The following is a 21,536-nucleotide window of genomic DNA, read 5'->3' as shown; positions in this document are numbered from 1 at the left end:
CCTTCCTAGATTGGTGATTTCCGTGTTGGCTCGAGTTTGTGATGAGTCTTGTACAACCTGCATATAACGGAATATGTCCTTGTTACCTTTTTGTGTTCACATTGGAAGTTTCTTCGTGATGAGTATGGGTATCCTTGCCCAGGTCTTTTGTTCGTTTGGTGCAATAGTCCTTGGTTGTTGGAAAGACAATGCAGCAAAAGAAACAAGAGGCCCATCCATCACGGCACAGTCGGTACCAGCCAAAATTCGATCAATGTCTTCTCCCGCTGCATCCTGTGCGTTGTGTGAAAAACAATTGCTCCGAACAAAAAGTGGCTCCTCCTAAGCACCCCCAGGAACCAATCAGGACTCGCGTGTAACCGCTCGTTTCTTCCCCACCACTATTACCTCGTACCATGTGCGCTGAATGCAGCGATTACGGATACAATGACACCTCCACTTTGCAGCGGGGACGAATCAAGTTTTGCCGTCGCCGTTCCTCGAGGAGCACATATCCATGGGTTTAATAATTCCCATCACGGCGCATTCTTCCAATGAGAAATCACAAACAACACCATTCAAGATTTCGGAAAGCCCCCAATCCCCCATCCCATCCAGAGATTAAGCACCTTTGTAATAGATAACAAACCGCGTGTGGGGATGGTACAGATCAAGCGAGAAGCGGGGGCCACGGCTTGCACGGGTACCTACTTTACTAGTCTAGTCCAGCTTGACAGCTAACTCGCTTGCTTGCGTACAGATAACTGGAACTCCTGGACACAAAAGAAAAAAAAAGCAGGGTCGCATCGGGCGCACAAAGAAAAAAGGAAGTGTCCAACGGTCGGCAGGGCTTTCAAGGATAACAACGAAGAAAGTCCAGGGGGGGTTTTTTTTTCTGGTCGATCGATGGTTCATGGACATGGGGGCCGGCAAGCTTAACAAGTGAATTGCGGAGTCGATATCACAGCGCTCCGCTGGGAAGGTGAGCTTACAGTAAGTACCTACTCTTTCTCATGCATTGTGCGACGCCATCAACTCATTTGCCAGCGACTTCTCACAATGAAATGAACACACAGGCCAAGGCCAATGGGAAGCTTTGCAACAATGCGAGCACGGTGTGAAAATATGCCGGTTGTCACGATGATTATCGTCAGTGGAGTGCTAAACTAGTCAGTCAAACCGGTCAGTCTCGGAGATCTCGAGCTCGATATTGTGATTCGATTCCAGTATACTATACCATCGTCAGGTACATGCCTACGTAGACAGGTAAACAGAGCTCTTCTTCTTCCGCCAAAGTCATGTCTGACAATTCGGTAGTAACCAAATCTACTTACAGACGGTACCCCGAGCAACATGTATAACACATTGCAACTTTTGGCGCAAGAGGTGCAGCCAACCAACCATTCGATAAAGATGCTCCCGCCGTTGATTGATTCGCATGCCCCCATTCGTCAAGCTGCTTGACAAGAGAAAGCATAAACCCCTGCCTGTCATCACTACACCCCTGTATTTTCAAATGTGACCTGCAGCAGCGGGGAACGGCCACTAACCCGACCAGCCAATATTAAAGTGCGGTCAACCGCTGGGCCTCTGGGCCTGCACTTGAGCACACATCCCTGAGCTCACACGGGTGTTTTGTTTGTACTTTGTACATACACATCTACAGAAGAGTATCTCTCGTTCAACTGCCAAGCTTGCAGCTTCCCCAAGCTTTGTTTAGTTCAAGGCAGAGACCACCCAATATCATATTATATCCATCTTGCCATCCCATCCCAGTTGCACCAGACCCCGGGAACCGTGGCGGCTAGTCCCTGGCCCCCCCTTTTTGTTTTCTTGTATGCGGCGTGACGGTGCAACGGTATCCCCAAAAGGGTTGCAGCGCGGTCCTTTCTTGTTCTGGATGTCTAGAGGTACTTAACTTTCCGGTATGTACGGATCGGCACACACGAACACACACATACATACACACACACACACACACGCACACGCACACACCCCAGCCAATATATCCGGACAGCTCTCCCGGATTTCGCCCCCTACAGGTCTTGACTTCTGGCCTGCTTGCTCCATCCTCCGCTTCCCGACAGACCCTCGGCCGGTAATTGCAGCAGTTTGACGACGACGGCATCGACATGCATATTGCTGTGAAGTTTACACATTTCTGAGGTATTGGGAGCCTCCCATGTTCAGGTTCTGAATTTGCGCCTATACCGGTACTGGTAGCTTTGGTCAGCAAAGCTGTCTGTCCAGAGCCGAAGCGAACACAACGACCATTTTCGGCTGTAGCAACAACTTGAGACATCATCAGTGGTCGACCATGGCTTCACAACCGGAATCAGGATCAGTCCTTCAGGGATTGGTCAGTGGCGCAACCAAAACGTTTTCTGAGCTTGCAAAGCGTATATACATACCACTGACGCCGACAAGCCCACCGGGTCTGATCGAGGCCAACACGGTTGACCCCTGGATCGAGTCGGGCAAATACGCCCTTGGATGGACATTTTTTGCCGTCGCACTGGTAGCATGCGTTCTCTTCACAAGGGTGTGGCACTTTTGGCAAGACAAGATCCGCCAGGCCATCTACAAACAGGAGATTGAAAACCACAATCGACAAACATATGATCCAAATCTGCTCTTCTCGAACCCGGCCGAAAACCCACAGACAGGACGAAGCATGGGCCAGCACTTCTTCCCCGAGGACAGCGCTGGCAAGGAGGAGATGGCGTTCCGACCCAAGGCACACATGTCTTCGGTCGGCTTTGTCAACGACACCTTGGCATTGTTCAGATGGATCTTTTACCGGCCGATACCCGACATAACGTGGCGCAAGCACCGAATCACCTTTTCGTCCTTGGCGGTTCTGGCCGTCGTCTTTGTGGCTCTCGTCTTTGTCACGCTCTACTGCTTTTTGCTGCAGCCGCTGTACTGGCAGAGCATCAAGTTTGGGTCGCCACCGGTGGCTGTCAGGGCAGGCATGATCGCCGTGGCCCTCACCCCCTGGATCATAGCCACCAGCATGAAGGCGAACCTGGTCACTTTTGTCACCGGCATCGGACCCGAGCGCCTCAATGTTTTCCACCGCTGGGCTGGATACCTGACGCTGTTCCTGTCTCTGGTGCACTGCATACCCTTTTACGTTCAGCCCGTGTGGGACGACGGTGGTTTGGAGGTCTTTTCGAGGCTCTTCCCCGAAGGAAGCGGTGCCATCTACGGAACGGGCATCGCGTGCCTGGTGCCCCTCGCATGGCTATGCATCGCCTCGCTCCCTTTTATACGCCGCATCGCCTACGAGATCTTTGTCATGCTCCACGTTCCCGTTGGCTTGATATACGTTGCCGTGCTGTTCTGGCACACCAAGAACTTTCTTTCCTCTTGGCACTACCTCATCGCCACCTTGGCCATATTCTTCATCTGCTCAATAATGCGCCTGTTCAACCTGAACTGGGCAAAGCCGTGGCGCATGGCCTTCATGGTCGGCGACGAAGCCGCCATCACTCTGATGGCCGAGAACGCCGTCAAGATCACCATACCGACGCAGATGCGCTGGAAGCCCGGGCAATTCGTGTACCTGCGCATGCCGGGAATCTCACTCCTGGACAACCACCCATTCACCATATCCTCGCTGTGCAGCCAAGACTTCCCGTCCGAGTACGGCGAACAGTACCGTGACTGCGTGCTCGTTTTCCGCCCCTACGGTGGCTTTACCAGGCGGGTGCTCGAGACGGCCATCGAGAAGGGACCTTTCCACACGTACCGCGCCTTTCTCGATGGGCCTTATGGCGGTATGCGCAGGGACCTGGCCGCCTTCGACACGGTCATTCTGATTGCAGGTGGCAGTGGCATCACCGCGCTCATGTCTCAGCTCTTGAACCTGATCAAGCGCATGCGTGACGGAAAGGCCATCACCAAGAAGATCGTGGTGGTGTGGGCGCTGAAGAGGCTCGAGGCCATGGACTGGTTCCGCGAAGAGCTGAGGATCTGCCGGGAGGCTGCGCCGCCCGAGAGTGTTACTTGCAAGTTCTTCGTCACCAAGGCGGTGCGGCAGCAGCCGGGCATCATGGCGGGCCCCGGGGGCGAGGGGTATCTCGGTGCCGCTGGACAACAAAACCATCGGGCACCTCGACCCCTGAGCAACATGTTCCACGACAAGCTGGACGGCTTCGTCGCGGGCATTGCGTCCAAGAGAAACTCGGCGTTTATCCACGCAGAGGCGAGGGGTGATGCAGAAAGGGAGAGGGAGCTGAGGGCCGAGGATGAGGACCGCATCACAGCCCTCCCTCAGCAAAAGTACCTCCAGCCCCACAGCATCCCTCCACCGCCACCAAACCCCCCAGCCTCCTTCAAGGACAGGTCGTCAGCCATGAACGACGCCCTTCGGAGGCTCGAAGGCCGCGATCCCAGCATCGACCAGAACCGCGACGAGGACAAGAAGGAGCCCCTCCCCGTAGACGAAACCAAGAGGGAGTCGCATCCAGTAGACAAGAAGTCTGCAGATGGCGAGTTCCACTTCACCCCGCCGCAGCGGCTGGACGTGCCCAAGTTCCAACACGCGCCCCCGGGCTCCGTGGCACACGCGAGGTACTCGCAGCTCTTCCTCACGCCCCCGGGAACCGACGGAAACCCGACCCCTGAGCCGGGCGGCAGCCCACAGCCAGGCAGCAAAGCCGCGTCGTCAGACGCTCCTCGCCCACCAGACCTGGCGCACCTCCGCCCGGGCCTCACGCACCTGACCATCCCAGAGCAGCCGCAGACGCGTCCCGTGCGCCCGACCTCAACGTTTGGCCCGCCCTCGGGCTTCGAGTTTGGCTTCCCCGAGACGCCCACCGAGTTCCAAAAGTCGCTGATGCGCTTCGCGTTCCCCGTGCCTCACCAGATCGACGGCGGCTGGTCTGTCGAGTACGGCCGGCCGGACCTGGGCTACATGCTCAAGGAGTGGGCCACTGGAGGCTCGGACGGACGAGGCATCCTGGGCCGCAGGACCGCCGTGTTCGTGTGCGGTCCCCCGGCCATGAGGGTCGGGGTCGCCAACACCGTGGCGCGTCTACAGGCCGAGATTTGGGGAGATGACATGCTGGAGGAGATATACCTGCATACGGAGAATTATGCTCTGTGAGGAAATAAGAATAGAAACTAATGATCTTTTTTTTTTGTCGCCGCCCCTTGCATAGAAACAAGGGCGAGCTTTGAGATACCCCCCCTACCACAACTAACTACTACCTTGGACATATAAACCTTATATACCTTAACCTCTACTTTACTATACCACACACACGTAAATGGCTTTTCTGGAAGATAAGCCCGATTGGGATGGGAGACACAAGGTTTCGGTGTTGGAGGGTGCTTGTTAACTTGGCTTCCGGAAGAGGTTACGATTTAAAATATGGCTTTGTAACTGGCGTTTCTCTGTTATTTCTCGATATTGACTGTCCCAGGCGAGAACCACCTGGCAATATACCTATATCTATCTTGCCCTTCAAAGTTGTGCAGGCTGGTGAATACAAGACCATCGAGCCCGCTCGGGTTATGACTCCAAATCCCGCTTTTCCGTAACCGCTTTTTCGTAACCGTTCATGTCATAAAACCCCCCACCCCCAGAGACGTCACTTTGGCCGACAAGTCACTCAAAAATAGGGCCTAGCGGCCAACCCAAACAGAGAAGCAATTTCTCTTTTTAAGAAGAAAAAAAAGAGGCGAGTATCACAAGTGATCAAGCCCGCAGCGGAGAAGCAATAAAAAAGGGGCCTGGGTATGACAAGACAAGCGCCCGGCGAGGGGATTCCACTTTTAGGACGGAAGGGCAAAGTGCTGGCTGCGGGACGGGAACCTTGAAAAAAGAAGGCTACCGTTTAGTCGGTGCCTTTTTACTTCTGCACATCTGATGGGGGGGTCGGAGACAGTGCGTTTTTGCCTTGTTACTGCAAGGGAAAAAAAAAAGGTCATGTGGGCGGCACAGACCAGGGCGGTGCAAAGCGCCTGCATGAAAAATCCCGAGCTTCCTGGGGGAAGAGGCGTCAACAAGTTTAAGAGGATGAGACCAATGTGTGTGTGCGGTTTTAATGCTGACAGGACCTCGTAGGACACGTGCTCTGCAGTGCTGTCAGTTTACTACCTAGTACAGACTAGTTCTTGGTTTACCTTTTTTTCTCTGGTCGTTTCCCTACGGAGTACTCGAATGTGTTAATGATTCACAGCTTTATATTTCGGCTGCCTTGTTAGCGGCGGGTGCTACGTGAGTGAGTACAAAGCTAACAAACATGTCGCTGTGTCCGAGCGGAATTCGTGACACAGGCCGGTCAGCTGTGTAACTCCAGGCTATAGTAGTTTTTTTTTTTTTCTTCTTTTTTTCTTTTCTTGTCACTCCGCAAGTCCTCGTTTGATTCGAAGAGAGGATTATTCAACAAGCTCAATATACATATCGCATGATGAGACGGTATCGTATATATCGAATGATTGGTACGAGGTGTCCAGCCGAAGACGCCTTTTCTCCCTCACTTTACAGCAGGGCGGCCAAGAACGTCATGAAATGAGGGGCTGATCTCCAGGCGGCACCAGGATGCGGGAGGGATCGGCAAGGCTGGGCGGTGCTGGAATGGTCCAGGCCGTGGATGACGCTTGAGTAAGGTGGAGTAGTTTGGCCAAAAAAAAAAAGTCTGGAGCCAAGCATTGGTGACACTCAGACATCGAGACGTAAAGAGAGAAAAACAAACTCAATCCTTGGGCATGTTGCGTTTGCTTATACGGGACCTGCACCTGCCAAAGAGTCGGATTGTGAGTTTGAGGGGCAACCGCAGCAAAACGTGGGGTTGGGTTGGTTGGCTTTGGCTGTGTGCAATGTCAAGAATGTTGCCCCGTCACGACAAACAGACAAAACCAACCTTGGTAGGGCGACAAATGCAATTGGCGGCGTTTGTGGCTGCAACCAAGTTCGCAGTGACAAATGATGGGCGGGTAGGGCTCAGGACCGAAAGGCTAATTTTTGTCCATCTGCGCAGGCAGCAGGCAGGCACTCGGGGTAATTACCTTGCCGTACTATTCTAGCCTACACCTAGGGAGATAATAGATAGATAATTAGTACCTACGTCTTCGTACCTACCTAGGTAGGCAGGTCGGTAGCGTATGGAATTGAAGAGGTTGCATAAACACCATATGTCATTCTTCGTATAACTTCATCTCCCACAAGAGCCGCCAGCAGCCTGCCAGTCAGGCTAGCCGCCCAGTATTTAAGAAAATACAGAAATGAGTTTCCACAGGATGGATATACACAAAGGCACGTTGATGGAGCAACAACATTAAGCATATGGGGTCATGCCTGATTTGCATCAGTACTCAAATGAAGCCCTTTTGTGGACAGGATATCCTAGCTCTCGACAGAGAACTGTGTCGATTTCAAGGGACAGGACGAAAAATTGTTTCCGCGAGGTTGGCGCGGCAAATCTGCATCATTTGCAGCCGAATAACCCACACAGAACAGACAGTCGACGTGGACGTGACGACGTAGCGAGGAGACCCAAACCTGACCCCGTCCGTTCCGCATAAAAGGCTTAAGTCTTGGGCCATCATGCGCGCGCCCTTCGCTTTGGAATATTCCATGGTTGGTCCGCTGCAAGCTGCTGCATCACTCAAATCGGAAGACTCTACCGAGTTATAAGATGCGGCCCCAGCATGGATGTTAAAGCGGAACCGAGCGGGAAAGAAGACACCAGCAATTGCAGATCATGCTCGTTTGACTCGCAGCCACTAAGCGCCATGCACCGCACGCAAACGCAAGGATCACGGTCGGGCACCGATCCGTCGGATTTGATGACTGGGCTAGACCTGCGACCGAACCGAATTGGTGTCGTGTCGTGTACCTACTTCGGGAGAAGAGGACGGTACTGTACGTACTATGGTAAACCAAATTTTTATCGGGAAATCCATGCAAAAGTTGCCACTCCGACCAGAGAACGGCGATTGCGCAGAACATCCCGTATACCAGGTCGCTGGGAAGTGCCACTAAGAAAAGTGCATGCTGGGGCCGAAATGGTCGTCGGTCGGGCGTCGAGGCGGACTGAATGCCTTCATGGTAGTTCGCATTTTTTTTATATTTATTCCAGTCCCTCGTCCGAGCAAGGATTGTCGCAGACAACAGGCTGGGCTGGAGCTAAGTAGTCCGATAAAACGGGCGTACAGTCAGGTGGTTGATCGACTTGAGCCTTCGAGAGCTTTGTAGTCGGCATCTCTCTCTCTGTCTTGCCAAGCCTTCCTTGATTTAGTCAGGCAAGTCTCGCGTCGGCAACCCTTCTGATACAGTCATATCTCTCTTAGTTGGTTGCTTGACAAGCTTGATTTAATTACCTGACTACCGTCAATGATGGGATGGCAAACACTGGTTTCGCCTTCGCCCTCGGGTTTTTTTTCCAGAACGGAGTAAAGATCCTGCAAAATACCGTGCATTCTTTGTGCCACCGATGAAATGACACTGTGACATCCGGTACACTGGCCTGGTTTCAACCGGCGGTAAGGACTTCCCCTCAATGTGCGCAAGATCCATGGCTTCGGCTGGAGGGGTCGATGCCCAACTGGTACAAGTCTTGGCGCAGACCCCTTTTGCGGAAATAGGCGGACACCCGACGCCCTTCTCTACTACTGTACGGAGTAAATTGGCTTGTACCAGTACGTTTGTGCTACTGCCCGGTCAGGCCGCGACAGGCCAGACCTGGGTTTGGGACCCACCTCTCCAACCCGGCGGCCGCTGTGCCCAGTGGCTGGCCCTGAAAACTGTGCTGACAGCACGGCAGGCGGCAAAGAATGGCTGGGGGTTAGTTGGTACCTTAGCATTAATACCTTGCCTGAGCAATTGAGGCTTGCCGCACAAGGCACAGCGCACGTAAATCCTCTCCCTCCCTCCTTCCTCCCTTTTCTCAATCCCAGAAACCCGCTCTTCTTCCTGCTGCTTGAGCAAACGCATTCAAACAACGCCGCAGCATCTGATTGATCAAAGGCGGACGTGAGGGACAACACAACATTTTTTTGTCATTTCTTGTTTTCTAGCTGTCCTTGTCCGAAAAGCAAGGCCCGAAAGGTTCGTTCACTGACTGGTTTTCCTTTTCCATCCGTCAAACGCCCCAGCAGCAAAGAGCGGTCTGGTCCGATGTGTCGTTGACGCTTTGTCACCGCTTGCCTCAACTTCCCGCATCACTTTTCTTCCTCTTCCACCTCCACCACAACACGACATTGGCTCTGCTACCAAAACCACGGTCGGGGCCGAAACTCGATCTCGAATTTTCGCACCTCGTCACCACTTTCTCAGTATTGAAGTCTAATCTGGGTCACCTCAAACGTACAGTTTCCCATCAAACCCACGATCACACAGTCAAGGTGAGCCTTTTTTTCAGCACAAAATCATCAACCCCAGTCTTCCTTTTGATATCTACCATACCTTCCATGCATCCTCTCTACCTTCCTGGCTTCGACTGCCAATTCTGCCGATAGTTTTGGCATTTGATTAGCCAACTCGACACCCACTCGTTGGCACTCAAAGATTCGGCCTTACCTGTCGGCTCGAGGGATCCTACCTTGATTCAGGCATCCCCGCCCGACCCAACCAATATCTATCATCACCTCATACTTTCGCCCCCCTCTGGATTGATATCTCAACTTTGCTTCTCGCATACCCTCGCACTCCACAACCACAACGTCTAACAGACCGGCATCACGCGTCCAGAGAGCTTGCTAACCAAATAACTCGACACCTTACAGACTTCGAGGTCTAGTCAGCCCAAGTCTTTAGCCTCAGGGCACTCTTTCACGACCACACTCTTTGTTCTATCGTTCCCCGATCGTCGGGAAAATCAATCGTCAAAATGACGACAATGGTAAGTCGGGGAACTTTGGTCTCTTTGCCCGATTCTAGTGACAAAACCTGACTGTGTATTTGTATCTGGCAGGATCTTCGTGTCGGTAATAAATACCGCATCGGCCGCAAGATTGGTTCCGGATCTTTCGGTGACATCTACCTCGGTACCAACATCATCTCGGGCGAGGAGATTGCCATCAAGCTCGAGAGCGTGAAGGCAAAGCACCCCCAGCTCGAGTATGAGGCCCGAGTCTACAAGTCGCTCGCAGGTGGTGTTGGCATTCCCTTCGTCCGCTGGTTCGGTACCGAATGCGACTACAACGCCATGGTTCTCGATCTCCTGGGACCCAGCTTGGAGGATCTCTTCAACTTCTGCAACCGAAAGTTCTCATTGAAGACAGTCTTGCTGCTCGCCGACCAGCTGATCTCTCGCATCGAGTACATCCACGCCAAGTCGTTCATCCACCGTGATATCAAGCCCGACAACTTCCTGATGGGCATCGGCAAGCGTGGTAACCAGGTCAACGTTATCGACTTTGGTCTCGCCAAGAAGTACCGTGACCCCAAGACTCATTTCCACATCCCTTACCGGGAGAACAAGAACCTCACGGGAACTGCTCGTTACGCTTCTATCAACACCCACTTGGGTGTCGGTATGTTCAATCCGCTGAAATTCCATGTCGGCCCCACTTTACCTTGCATACTAATAGCCCTTGCCTTTTTTGATAGAGCAATCTCGCCGTGATGACATGGAGTCTCTCGGCTATGTTATGCTTTACTTCTGCCGTGGCTCTCTTCCCTGGCAAGGTCTGAAGGCAGCCACCAAGAAGCAAAAGTACGACAGGATCATGGAGAAGAAGATGACTACTCCCACCGAGGTCCTCTGCCGCGGATTCCCCAACGAGTTCGCCATCTACTTGAACTACACACGTTCGCTGCGCTTCGACGACAAGCCCGACTACAGCTACCTCCGCAAGATCTTCCGTGATCTGTTTGTCCGCGAGGGCTTCCAGTACGACTACGTTTTTGACTGGACTGTGTACAAGTACCAGAAGAATGCTCAGGCAATCCGCCAGGGCGAGGACAAGCAGGGCCGTGAGGACCCATCCCAGCAGGCCCAGCCGGGAACTGTTGCTCAGTCCAGCCGCCCCCGCAACAAGAACCTGATTGCCGGCGAGGATACTCCCAACACCAGAGGCGCCGTCGGCGGCAGCGACAGGATGTGAGTGTTTAGTAAAGCCCAGTTACAAATCATTCCTTGTAAGGAATCATTTTCCTTCGAGTTTGGTGCGGATACCACAACGCTGGCCGGAGGAAAATGCTGACACGGTTACTGACGTTCAGCCCTCGATGAACAGGCTGCGTTCGGCTTACAAGAACGCTGAATCTGCCTACCGACCGAAGTGAAGCAAGGCCCAGTCAGTATACGAAACCTTCTGGACTTGTTAATCGTTGAGCTTGGGAGTATAACATCGTGGGCTGCTTTTGAGCAGCACCACGAGCGTGTTGTATGCCATCTTTGTTCTCGCAATCAGTCTCAGTCTCACCTATCAACCCGGCGACCACGAGACACATTACTAGATTACCACCGCCTAGTAACATGTGCAATGAGTTGCTCGGGTCAGGGGTGAGCACGGCAATGGGAAGCAACCACGAACCCCACTCAACCACGACGCGGAGTAACAACTTGTTATTTTCAATTTCTTTCTTCTGTGGACGACATTTCAACTTTTCCTTCACCATTGCTCGATCAGTTCTCGGTACAATAGCTCTTAGCAGTGAGCGTATGGCTGTCAAGCCATTCGCCGCTGCGAGTGGGCATCAACCCGCGACTGGTGGAACGGCATGTCCGATGGCACGGAGGGGTTTGATGTGACAAGAGGGATTTTTTTCCGAATTGTGCGGATGAAATTTGAAACACATCGACTACCGGGCTTTTGTGGGTGACATCCTCAATGTGTCAGCCACGAGGTGCGTCACCTCGACGTGCATCCGGTACCTGATTACGGAAGTGAGGATCATTGTCTCAGTCTTTCCCACCCTCCGGTCATCGTGGACGCCTCATTTCTGCTTGTTCCTGATCGTTATCTCCTTGGATTGTTTTCCTTTCATTCGGACCAGGAACCTTGGTATCTCTTTCTTCGCTTTGGTGGTTATCGCTTCGGAGCCTGCTTGTGGGGAGGAAATTATGGGGACGAGGAGGTAGTTGAGAGTGTGCAGGCTTCGTGGATTCATCACGCATGCAAAAGTCGACTTTGGAAGTGGGCACGGCATTCGACCCTCGAACGTGGGGGTAGACCGTATCATTAGTTTTGTCAAACTACAAAGGCGATTCTGCATGGGAACGTGTTGGAGAAGATTGGAAGATGTTGGCGGCAACACTTGGTTCTCTGCCAGAGGCTCAATTATGGGTCTCTAGCTCAGGTCGAGTTTTCTTTCTCTCCACTCCCTGGTCATAATATGGTTTTTCGGCAGTTGCTACAAGGTTCGACGGCAGTGGAGGCAACACCAAGTATCTCATTCCCTGGCGCGGTGGCCATAGAGAACTTGTGTGGCTCGAATTCTGAAGGGTTTGTCTTGAGGGACATGGCCTTCATCTCCTCTGATATCAGGGCGGGATCTTGTGGGATAGCTGACACAACCGGACAAGGTAGTGGGTCATTACAAAGCAACAACTAGATAGGTTCTTAACATTGTGTGTCTGTTCTTTTCTCTCTCCCTACCCAAGTATGCGTAAAGTGACACTAAGCCATATGAATTTTTTTAATTTTATTCTTGATAAGCAGCAATATCTGGGATTGAGCTTTGAAAAGGTAGCTAGGTAGATATCTACCTACCCCAGGTAGGCCAAAACCTCAAGCTGCATTAGGCGCAGGTTGGTCAAGCGAGAGGAGCAGCAGTCGGGGTACGTTTGTTGGTCGAGGTTTGGGATTGCAAGGGCAAGTGGAGGAGGCCTCTGGCATTCCCTGAGTTTACTTGCTGGTTGTAAATGTAAAGTAGTTTAACGTTGCGTACCCCCTGTTCGGCACCCCCCCTGTTCGGCACCCTGAAAATCTGACAACGAAATGCCTACTTTTATAAACTGATTTAAATATAAAATTATCAACGGACAAAAATACAATCGTTTTCACGCTTCTCCGGTTCATTAACCTCTTCTTCATCAGCTAAAGGTTCCAAATTTTCTATATCATTTTCCTGCAATCCAATAATGTTCTGTTTGTTAACCAAAAGCTCGTTTGGATCCGGAACCACCCTCCTCCTTTTAACCGGCCGTATTGCCTCCAGTTGTGCTTCCAATAAGCTGATTTTTTGCTGGGCGCTAGCCAAAAGGGTATCTTTGGCTTCGAAGCTTTTTTGGACTTTTGCAAATAAAAGACGTGAAGTAGCGTTGGTTTTGTTGGATTGGGAAAGTTTTTGCAGTTGAAGTCGGATATCTCGGGTCGTTTTAGGGGTTTTCCAAATAAGTAAAGACGGGTCGTTAATTTTTTGGGCTGGGCTTTCCGGTGTTTTATCCCTTTGCAAACCGTTGTTTTTATCTTTTATAACGTTGGCGTTGCTATTTTCTAACAAAAAAGGGCTTAAAAGTGGTTTAACCAAGTTTACCGGCCATAACCCCGTTGTACGCCAACCAGATTGAATGGTTTTTGCTATAAATGCTTTTAATCTGGCTTTTCGATAACAAAGTAGGAAATTTCGTTTTCCAATAACTGTTGAACAGCAAAATTGGCTAACAAATCCAAGTTGACGTCGATAAGCTTCTTTTAACGGCCCAAAAACCGATAGATCCAATGGTTGAAGAACGTGTGACGAATGAGGGGGTAAATATAGGAGTTGAATATTATTTTGCAAGCAAAGAAGCATAAATTCGTCCGTTATATGTTGTTAATTATATGCATTATTTTGCATGTAATAAGCCCACTTTTATTTGTATATAGCCAATTTTATTTAGTGCCGAAGTGGAGTGGGGAATGGTGGAATTCCGTTACTTTGTTAATGCAGGAATGCAATTTAAAGGTCAGCGAGTGGGGTTAGCTACCCTGTACCGGGTTTAATACCCACCCTGCACCTGCGAGTCAGCTACCCTGTACCGGGTTGAAAATTTCACCAAGTCAACGTTTAAATGCAAACCCAGAGATGGTTTGTATGCAAATGAGGGTGTTTTTTCAAAAACCCATACAAATTAGTTTTTCGGAAATTCATTCGCGGCACCGGAACCTTTTCTGGCGTGCGGACCCCCACTTCGATGTCGGAGAGTATGTAAGGGAAATAAAGCAAAATCTCCCCCAACCAATTATTTATCAGTACCAAAATTATAGTGCATTTCTACCTATTATTTAGCGCTTTTAGCACTGGTTATTTACCACGCCGCACCTAGGGTTTACCCCTATATCCCCTGTTAGCACCATTTTTATTAACATATGTGATCCATGGCCATCCAAAACTAATAACCGCTTTTCAGGGGTTAAAGGTTGGGTATATGGAATAAACACCTTTTTTAACCATTCGATAGCCGTTTGGTTATTTGTCCACCCGTTTTCGGTTGCATGAAATTGCCAATTATCGAAAGGGCTTAAATCCGTGGGAAACCATTGTTGTTGTACGTTTTTTCCCTTAAATATAACGAGGGGAGGGAGGGCAACGCCCGTAGCCGATATACATTCGATTATAGTCGTCCAACCACGCGTTCCGGGCTCTTTTCGTTGCAACGGCCGGATCCCGTTAAGCCCTAATACTAGGCCATTAGATCCTTTGCCTTCCATTATACCGGTTTCGTCCATATTCCAACGGTTTTCCGGTTTAATAGCGTTAATAACCGGGTTCGTAATATAAAGCCACCAAGATTTAATTACCTCCGTAGTAGCGCCATTAACCCGGGCGTTATCTATTCGACGGGGCCTTTGGGTTTTAAGGATTGGATAACGAGCCAAAAAACGAGTTATCCAACGTTTTCCAAGGCCTTTTGTCTCTCCGGCGGCTTGAAGAATTCGTTCGGCAAAAAAGCGTAATTCTTGATGCGTTGGCGGAAGCCCTAAAGCTGTTTGGGTAAGTACCCAATCAGCCAAATGCTTTTCCTGTTCCGTGGAAAGCCTTTGAAAAGGGCTTTGTGCTTTTTTATAAGGTTGAGAACCTTTAAGTCGACTTTGAAGTGTAGACCTAGGTATTCCCCATTTTCGGGAGGTTTTTGCAATTGGATTGCCATTATTGACGTCGTTAATTGCAGATATAAGCTGTTTTTCAGTATATTGCTTCATTGGAAAATGGAGAATTAAAATCAGAAAAAAGTAAATCCAAAAGTGACAGATTCATCGAGATATTTATAATAGAAGTTGGAGGATAAAAATAAAAGTGTTGTTATTTTTGGGTGCCGAACAGGGGGGGTGCCGAACAGGGGGTACGCAACGTTATTGACAAATGTAAGAGCTTACGTGTACCTAGTGTGAAAATTGCCTACAGTCAGGGGGGAGCTTTATCCGAATAATATAAGTACCTATGTAAGCAAGGTGGAATTATCCATGTGATCTCTGGTGGATGATGTCTTGACACTGGAGCCTGACGTTTGCTGCTAACCTACCGAGGAAGCTGAAATGGTAAAATAGGTGCCTCGAGGAATTACCTATGGAGGCGATAAGTACCTAGGTATGTAAGTACTTTGAATCTTACGTCTGATAGTAAGGTATTCTAGTCAGCTTATTATGTAGAGAAATGTACCTCGTGTTGTGAATGTTTAAACAGATTGTTTAAAAGAACTGGTCTGTTAACCTTGCAGAGTTGAGGAATATTAATACCTAGGCAAAGGTACGTAAGGTAGGTAATTAGGTAGTAGTTATCTAGGAAACTAGCTGCCCGTTGCCTGGTTCAAGCGGGTCCACCTTGGAGTACGGTACGTCACTTTGCCTTGTGTAAATCACCCCCAGCTTTCACCATTCATTAATCAAAACCCCCCCTACGTGCAGCCGCAGAATCGGTGGGGTGAATCCTCCAACCAGCATCAGCCGCTGGATGCTTTCAGCTGCCGTACCAATCAGTCATTTCCCACTTGACAAGCTGATTTGATAGATTGTTACGTTAACCTTGCCTAAAGAAAGAAGATACATACCCTGCCCTGTAACTGTCTGTCCTCCACGCTGGTTGCAGAGCGGGACGCTGCACCTCCAAGAAAAAAAAAAGAAAAAAAAAAGTCCCGTTCGCCGGGTACTTACCTATCTCGCTGCCCTACCTTGTTCACCGCAAGCATGTCAGGGAAGACGACAGGGAAGAAGGCAGCGCATGGACTCGACGAGATTTCGGTGCAGCATCCCAAGATGATGGGTGGTAACAAGAAGAAGCTGGATCTGCTGATCCTGAGCTTCAACGCGGCAAAGAAGATGGTTGACTCGAGCGTCTTTGCGCACCATCTTGAGACGACACTGGTGACCAATGCTACGTCGCTGCCAGAGGTGGTTGTGTTGTAGGTTTTTTTTTTCTCTTTTTTTTTCTTGTTTTTGTCTCTTTTTTTTCCCTGTCATCTCTGTTTGCTTCTCACGATTTATGTTTCCTTTTCACCTTGAACTGTTGTTGTTTCCCCGGACCCATAACGCCATGGCAGCAGTGAACAAGAAAGGACAATCACACCCCAAAGAGAGTTAGACCGCTGACTCTTGAACGCAACCAATGTCTTTCTTTTTCATGCTGCTGGCTATAGCTCCCTTCAAGAGATCTCCCCATTGAGCTATGCATTCATCGGGGGTCCCCTGTTGGCCCCGTTCCTCTCGCGATACGAAGAAGCGCTCAACATAGCAGCCGTCAAGATCAAATCGACCCCCTCGACCCCCGCCACGCCGGCATCTGCCAGCGCCGAAGACGAACGTGACGATGTGGCCTCGCCGGCCAGCCCAGGCGTGGAGGAGGAGGAGGAGGAGGAGCAGCAGCAGCAGCAGTCGCCTCTGCTGGGTCCGCTGTGGAGAAAATCCCGCCGGGCGCCGGGTCCCTACACGCTCGTGAAGCAGCACAATGTTGGTATGACCGCCATCATGCTCTTTGCGCTGCACCCGTCGACCATCTCGAGCGTGGAGCTGGCAGAGGTTGGGTTTGGCACGCTCGACATGGGCAACAAGGGCGCGGTGGCCATCCGGTGCATCTTCACGCCGCCGCGCGGCAGCAGCAGCTCCTCGGCAGGCGACGGGTCCTTTACGCAGCTCACGCTGGTGGCCACGCACCTCGCGCCCATGGAGTGGAATCTTAAGAGGAGGCACGCCAACTGGCAGAGCATCTGCTCGGCGCTCTTGTTTGGCGACCCGGTGGCTACCATCAAAGAGGTTGCCAGGCCCGAGGACCAGGATGTGGTGTCGGGTCTGTTGAGGCGGCGTTCCACCGGCAGGGTCTCTGACAGCGCAGCGAGCCCGGCGCCGACGGCCGAGGAGGAGGCTGAAGCCGAGGCGCTGCTGCGGGAGGCCGAGGAGCAAGATCGGGTGCTGGCGGGGCACATGCGAGAGGCGCTGCGCGACATGACCATCTTTAGGCCCGGCAGCCACGTCTTTGTCGCTGGAGACCTCAACTACCGCACTGCGGACAAGTCCCCCAAGAAGGAAGACAGGTTTCCGAGCTTTGATCCCGATTCTCCGGACCACTGGCCCACGCTCCTCGAGAGGGATCAGCTGAGCAAGGAGAAGGCGGCCGGCAAGGTGCTCCGCTGCTTCACCGAGGAGGACATTGCCTTCCCGCCGACGTACAAGTACGACGTGCTGCACTCGGCCGAGGGTGCCATCAACGAGGCCGAGGCCAGGGAGGCCATGGAGCGCGGCGACGCCGACCTGGTCGTGCCGTACCGCTTTGCTAAGCACAGGTGGCCGAGCTGGACCGATCGGGTGCTCTACATGCAAGTGCCCGAGTTTGCCAAAACCGAGCACGACGGCCAAGGCGAGGACCACACCTTTGCAGCCCGCGCCTACACCTCGATGCCGCTGATGCGGTCCTCGGACCACCAGCCCGTGTTCCTGCGCCTCGACGTACCCATCCTGACGCCCACGGAGCTGGGCAGGGAAGTGGCCAAGGCCAAGGGCGTCGCCGGCCAGGTTCTGGACTCTTCGCGAGAAGACGGAAAGGCCGGAGCAGCAACGACAACAACAGCAGCAGCAGCAGCACGAGGCAAAGATGGAAGCGCCGCCGGCGACTCGGCACCGCAGGACCAAGACGTGCGCATCAGCCTCCCCTACCCGCTCGACATACACGCCACGGCGCGCCGCCAGGTGGCCAGGTCCCGCGAGTTCATGTCGGGCTGGACCATGCTGCTGTGGTGCACCAAGGAGGGCGCGGCCGCGCTCGGCTCCCTGGCCGTGCTGGCCCTGGGCACGTACTGGCTGTACCAAGTGCTCTAGAGGAGGAAGCCGGCAGCCTCTGTCGCATCTGTCGTCGGAGGGTGGCTTTCTGAGGGTCGGTGATGGCGCTGCTCTACGTGTATTCTTTCTTTTTTTTCCTTCTTCTTTTTCCTTGCGGTGGTTTGTGGTTCCGCGATTACTACGACGAGTATGGAGTATGGCGTTGTGCTTTGGTACGGTCCATCTAACTGGCATATGGCATGTGGTAACTGCCTGGACGGCATTTTTATGCATTCGAATGCTGTTTTCTTTCTTCTTTTTTCTTTTTTTTTTTTGTTAAACTGCTTTGCCCATTGTTGTTTGCACCCTTGGGCCAAGACTTTTGGTACGATGGGTCATTAGTTTCTGCGATGGAGCTAAGGAATGGCTCAAGAGTGTTGTCGAGGGAGCTTTACAGTGTCCCTTAGCAGAGGTTTCCTTTGCTTGCAAGAAGCACCTAAGGGATCACGCACAGAAACGTAGATTTTATTCGCAGACCTTGAAATCAACCAGAATTACCTTGAAATGCGAGCGCCTTCATTCAAGTGATTTGCTATCAAACACAAGACACATTGTGGGGGACAACTCGCCGACAGAAAACAGTCCATGCTCGCAGTAGTATTTGACAAGGAGGAGTAAACTACTCGACTGCTTTGATCCTTGATAAAATTTCAGTCTCAATTTGTAAGGCTTTCACCAGGAAAATGAACTAAATCTAAACCAGTCGAGGGCCGTTCCGGTTCCCCGTTCCGGGAACAAAGCTCAAGTCCTCCAACTCCAGATCCGTTGAGCCTTCCTGGGTTGCCCTGAAGTGTGCTTGCTATGTGAGGTTATGCTTTCAGAAACAAGTTTGGTGCGCTTTAACACATGACAATGGGAGGCAGTTATTTACATGATGCTTTCATGACGAAGCGAGGCAAAAAAAAAAAAAAATTCACAGATATGGTAGGGGGTATGGACAAGAAAAGGAGTCATTATCTTTGGCATGGCACATTTCTGAGATCAAGAAAAAAGAGAAAAACACAGAGAGAGAGAACAAAGAAGAAAAGACAAAACATGACAAGAAAAATCAGCGTGTCATAGTATCGATCAGGAATGTACAGGTGCTTTGTTCGCAGAACAACAAGGTAAATGCCCAAGTGTGGTAATCTTCAGTGGAGCCTCCACTTTCACTGTCAGTAATAGAGGCGGAGGCAGAGACAGAAAAAAAAAGACGAAAAAAAAAACAAGCGCCACAATGAGACAGTATTAATACAGCTATTTGAGCTTTGTGCAGATGAATCTCTTTTTTTTGTCCTTTTTCTTGTTTGGATTTCCGCTTGAGCTTTTACTCAAAAGTCCTGAAAGTAGTGGTCGTACTTTTGAGCCATCTCGTCCGTGTAAGGATCCTTGCCGACGTCCTCCTCGGGGTAAATGTCAAAGCACTGAGCGTCGCCGGGGTATCTGATCGGCGGCAGGATGGGTCCCGGGAACTTGCGGCTGTAGATGGCTTCCCAGTCGACGCCTTCAAAGAAGGGGTGCTCCTTTACCCGCGCGGCGCCGCCGCTGATGTTACCGAGGCGGCGGGAGCGGTCGACGGTGCAGAACTGCCGGATGATGTCCTGTGCGTTGGGAGAAATTGGCGGGTCTTGCGGGAAGACGACGGGCTTTTCGACGATCCTGTGTGCGAGGGAAAACAAGGTTAGGTTTGAAAGGGGATACTTTTTTGCAGTAGAAAAAAACAAAGAATGCAGACAAGACCACTCACTGCTTGTAAATCTCGATTGGGTTCTGATGCCAGAACGGCGGGTACCCGGTAAGAAACTCGTAAATCAGAATGCCCAGGGCCCACCAGTCCACGGCGGTGGTGTGACCCTTGTTATGGATAACCTCGGGGGCCAGGTACTCTGGGGTTCCGCACAGGGTGTACGTCTCCTGGGTTCCGCTGTTGTCGCCGTCCCTCCTGCCGCCGAGCCTCTTTGCGAAGCCGAAATCGACGAGCTTGATGTGGCCCTGGCCGTCCAGCAGCAGGTTCTCGGGCTTGAGGTCGCGGTAGGCCACGCCGTCCTGGGCCTCGTGCAGGTACTCGAGCACCAGGACGATCTCGGCGGCGTAGAAGCGGGCCATGTCCTCGTCGAAGCGTCGGTACTTGCGCAGGTACGAAAAGAGCTCGCCGCCGGGCACGTAGTCGAGCACAATGTAGAGGAAGTCGTGGTCGGAGAAGGAGGCGAGCATGTTTGTTATAAACGGGAACCCCGACACGTCGGCGAGGATGGCGCGCTCGTGGCGCACATGATCGATCTGCTTGAGCTTGACCACCTCGGACTTGCGCAGTATCTTGAGCGCAAAGACCTTGTTGCGCTCCGTTTCGTTCTGCGGGTTCGATGGTCGGACAAGGCAGACTCGGGCAAACGTTCCTGCGAGGCGGTCGGCAGCATGTTAGTGGGATGGGGGAGAGAGAGAGAGAGAGAGGGAGACCACTCTTTGCTTGCATGTTGCCTTGGTGTAGAAACAGCCAAGCGCATGCAGATTAAGAAAGCAAAAACAAAAAAAGCCAATGCTATATCTCTCTCACCTGTTCCCAACGTCCGGACCTTTTTAAAGTCACTCAGTTGGAGCTTCCTATTTTGTGATTGGGCAGATGCGGCATCGGACTTGAGGTCACCTTGCAGCGCATTCCGGCTGGTTCGGCTGCCGTCGTTTACCGATCCATGGCCCGCTGTTGTGCTACTGTTGCCGCCGCTGCCATTTTCGTATGATGTCGACGGTGGGACTCCAACCATGGAAGGAATCATCCCCGACGAATGCGCCAGAGCAGCCGCCATGGCCCACGAAGCTTTTTTTTTTTTTCTTTTTTTCTTCTTTTTTTCTGCTGTACTTGATGTTTTTATTTTTTTGAGCCGGCGTCAGGGCCGGAGCCAAGGCGTTTGGGATGCGGGGCTGGGAACCACGTAAACTCTATCCCCTTCCCCCCTTGCACCAAACGTCCTCCTTCCGAGTCTCTGGTTCGCCGTTTGAAAAAGGCAAAAAAAAGTAACAAGTATAAAAAATAAATAGTAAGACTGCAGAGGGTGACCTGAGTGAGACCCCGGGGTTGCGGCTACGTGCAGCGTCGGTTGGGGCGGCGGACAAGGCGGGATTGAGTTGCGGTTGACTCGCAGATATTGGGATGACGGCTGCCGTTGTCGAGGTAGTTTGTTGGTTCGAGCAAGGAAGTGGGAGGGAGATGTAGGAAGTAAGGTAAAGAAGGGTAAGATAGGCAGGTAGATGGCTTGAGGTAAGTAGGTAAGTACCTAAATACAAAGTGAATGAACACAAAGATAGCGCGGTATTTGGCGGCTTTGGAGAGGGATTTGATAAGGTACAGTACTTTGGTGACGAGGTACTAGAATAAGGCAAGTCAAGGTAGA

The 21,536-nt window shown here is 51.5% G+C and overlaps 4 protein-coding genes across 4 annotated transcripts; 3 read left to right on the top strand and 1 right to left on the bottom strand.

Annotated features, from left to right (window-relative positions):
- The first annotated feature begins 513 nt into the window (after nt 1-513).
- Nucleotides 514-5,450, top strand: MGG_02828 (ferric reductase transmembrane component 7). The gene is made up of 3 exons (XM_003720862.1): nt 514-961; nt 1,154-1,245; nt 1,316-5,450. The coding sequence occupies exon 3, from the start codon at nt 2,297-2,299 to the stop codon at nt 5,090-5,092; it is 2,796 nt and encodes a 931-aa protein (XP_003720910.1). The 5' UTR covers nt 514-961; nt 1,154-1,245; nt 1,316-2,296; the 3' UTR covers nt 5,093-5,450.
- Nucleotides 5,451-8,818: 3,368 nt separating this feature from the next.
- Nucleotides 8,819-12,565, top strand: MGG_02829 (CK1/CK1/CK1-D protein kinase). The gene is made up of 6 exons (XM_003720861.1): nt 8,819-9,040; nt 9,305-9,336; nt 9,718-9,833; nt 9,906-10,467; nt 10,544-11,074; nt 11,159-12,565. Exons 3-5 carry the CDS (start codon nt 9,822-9,824, stop codon nt 11,038-11,040), a joined length of 1,071 nt encoding a protein of 356 aa, XP_003720909.1. The 5' UTR covers nt 8,819-9,040; nt 9,305-9,336; nt 9,718-9,821; the 3' UTR covers nt 11,041-11,074; nt 11,159-12,565.
- A 3,208-nt stretch (nt 12,566-15,773) lies between these two features.
- On the top strand, nt 15,774-18,678 carry MGG_02831 (uncharacterized protein). The gene is made up of 2 exons (XM_003720860.1): nt 15,774-16,262; nt 16,497-18,678. The coding sequence occupies exons 1-2, from the start codon at nt 16,048-16,050 to the stop codon at nt 18,166-18,168; spliced, it is 1,887 nt and encodes a 628-aa protein (XP_003720908.1). The 5' UTR covers nt 15,774-16,047; the 3' UTR covers nt 18,169-18,678.
- MGG_02832 (AGC/PKA protein kinase) lies at nt 18,667-21,536 on the bottom strand. Its single transcript, XM_003720859.1, has 3 exons — nt 20,702-21,536; nt 19,895-20,543; nt 18,667-19,806 (listed from the first exon to the last, which is right to left on the bottom strand). Exons 1-3 carry the CDS (start codon nt 20,949-20,951, stop codon nt 19,479-19,481), a joined length of 1,227 nt encoding a protein of 408 aa, XP_003720907.1. The 5' UTR covers nt 20,952-21,536; the 3' UTR covers nt 18,667-19,478.

The sequence above is a fragment of the Pyricularia oryzae genome, chromosome 7 (genome assembly GCF_000002495.2).
Source record: "Pyricularia oryzae 70-15 chromosome 7, whole genome shotgun sequence".
NCBI lineage: Eukaryota > Fungi > Ascomycota > Sordariomycetes > Magnaporthales > Pyriculariaceae > Pyricularia > Pyricularia oryzae.
This window is presented reverse-complemented; position numbering and strand designations above follow the sequence as displayed.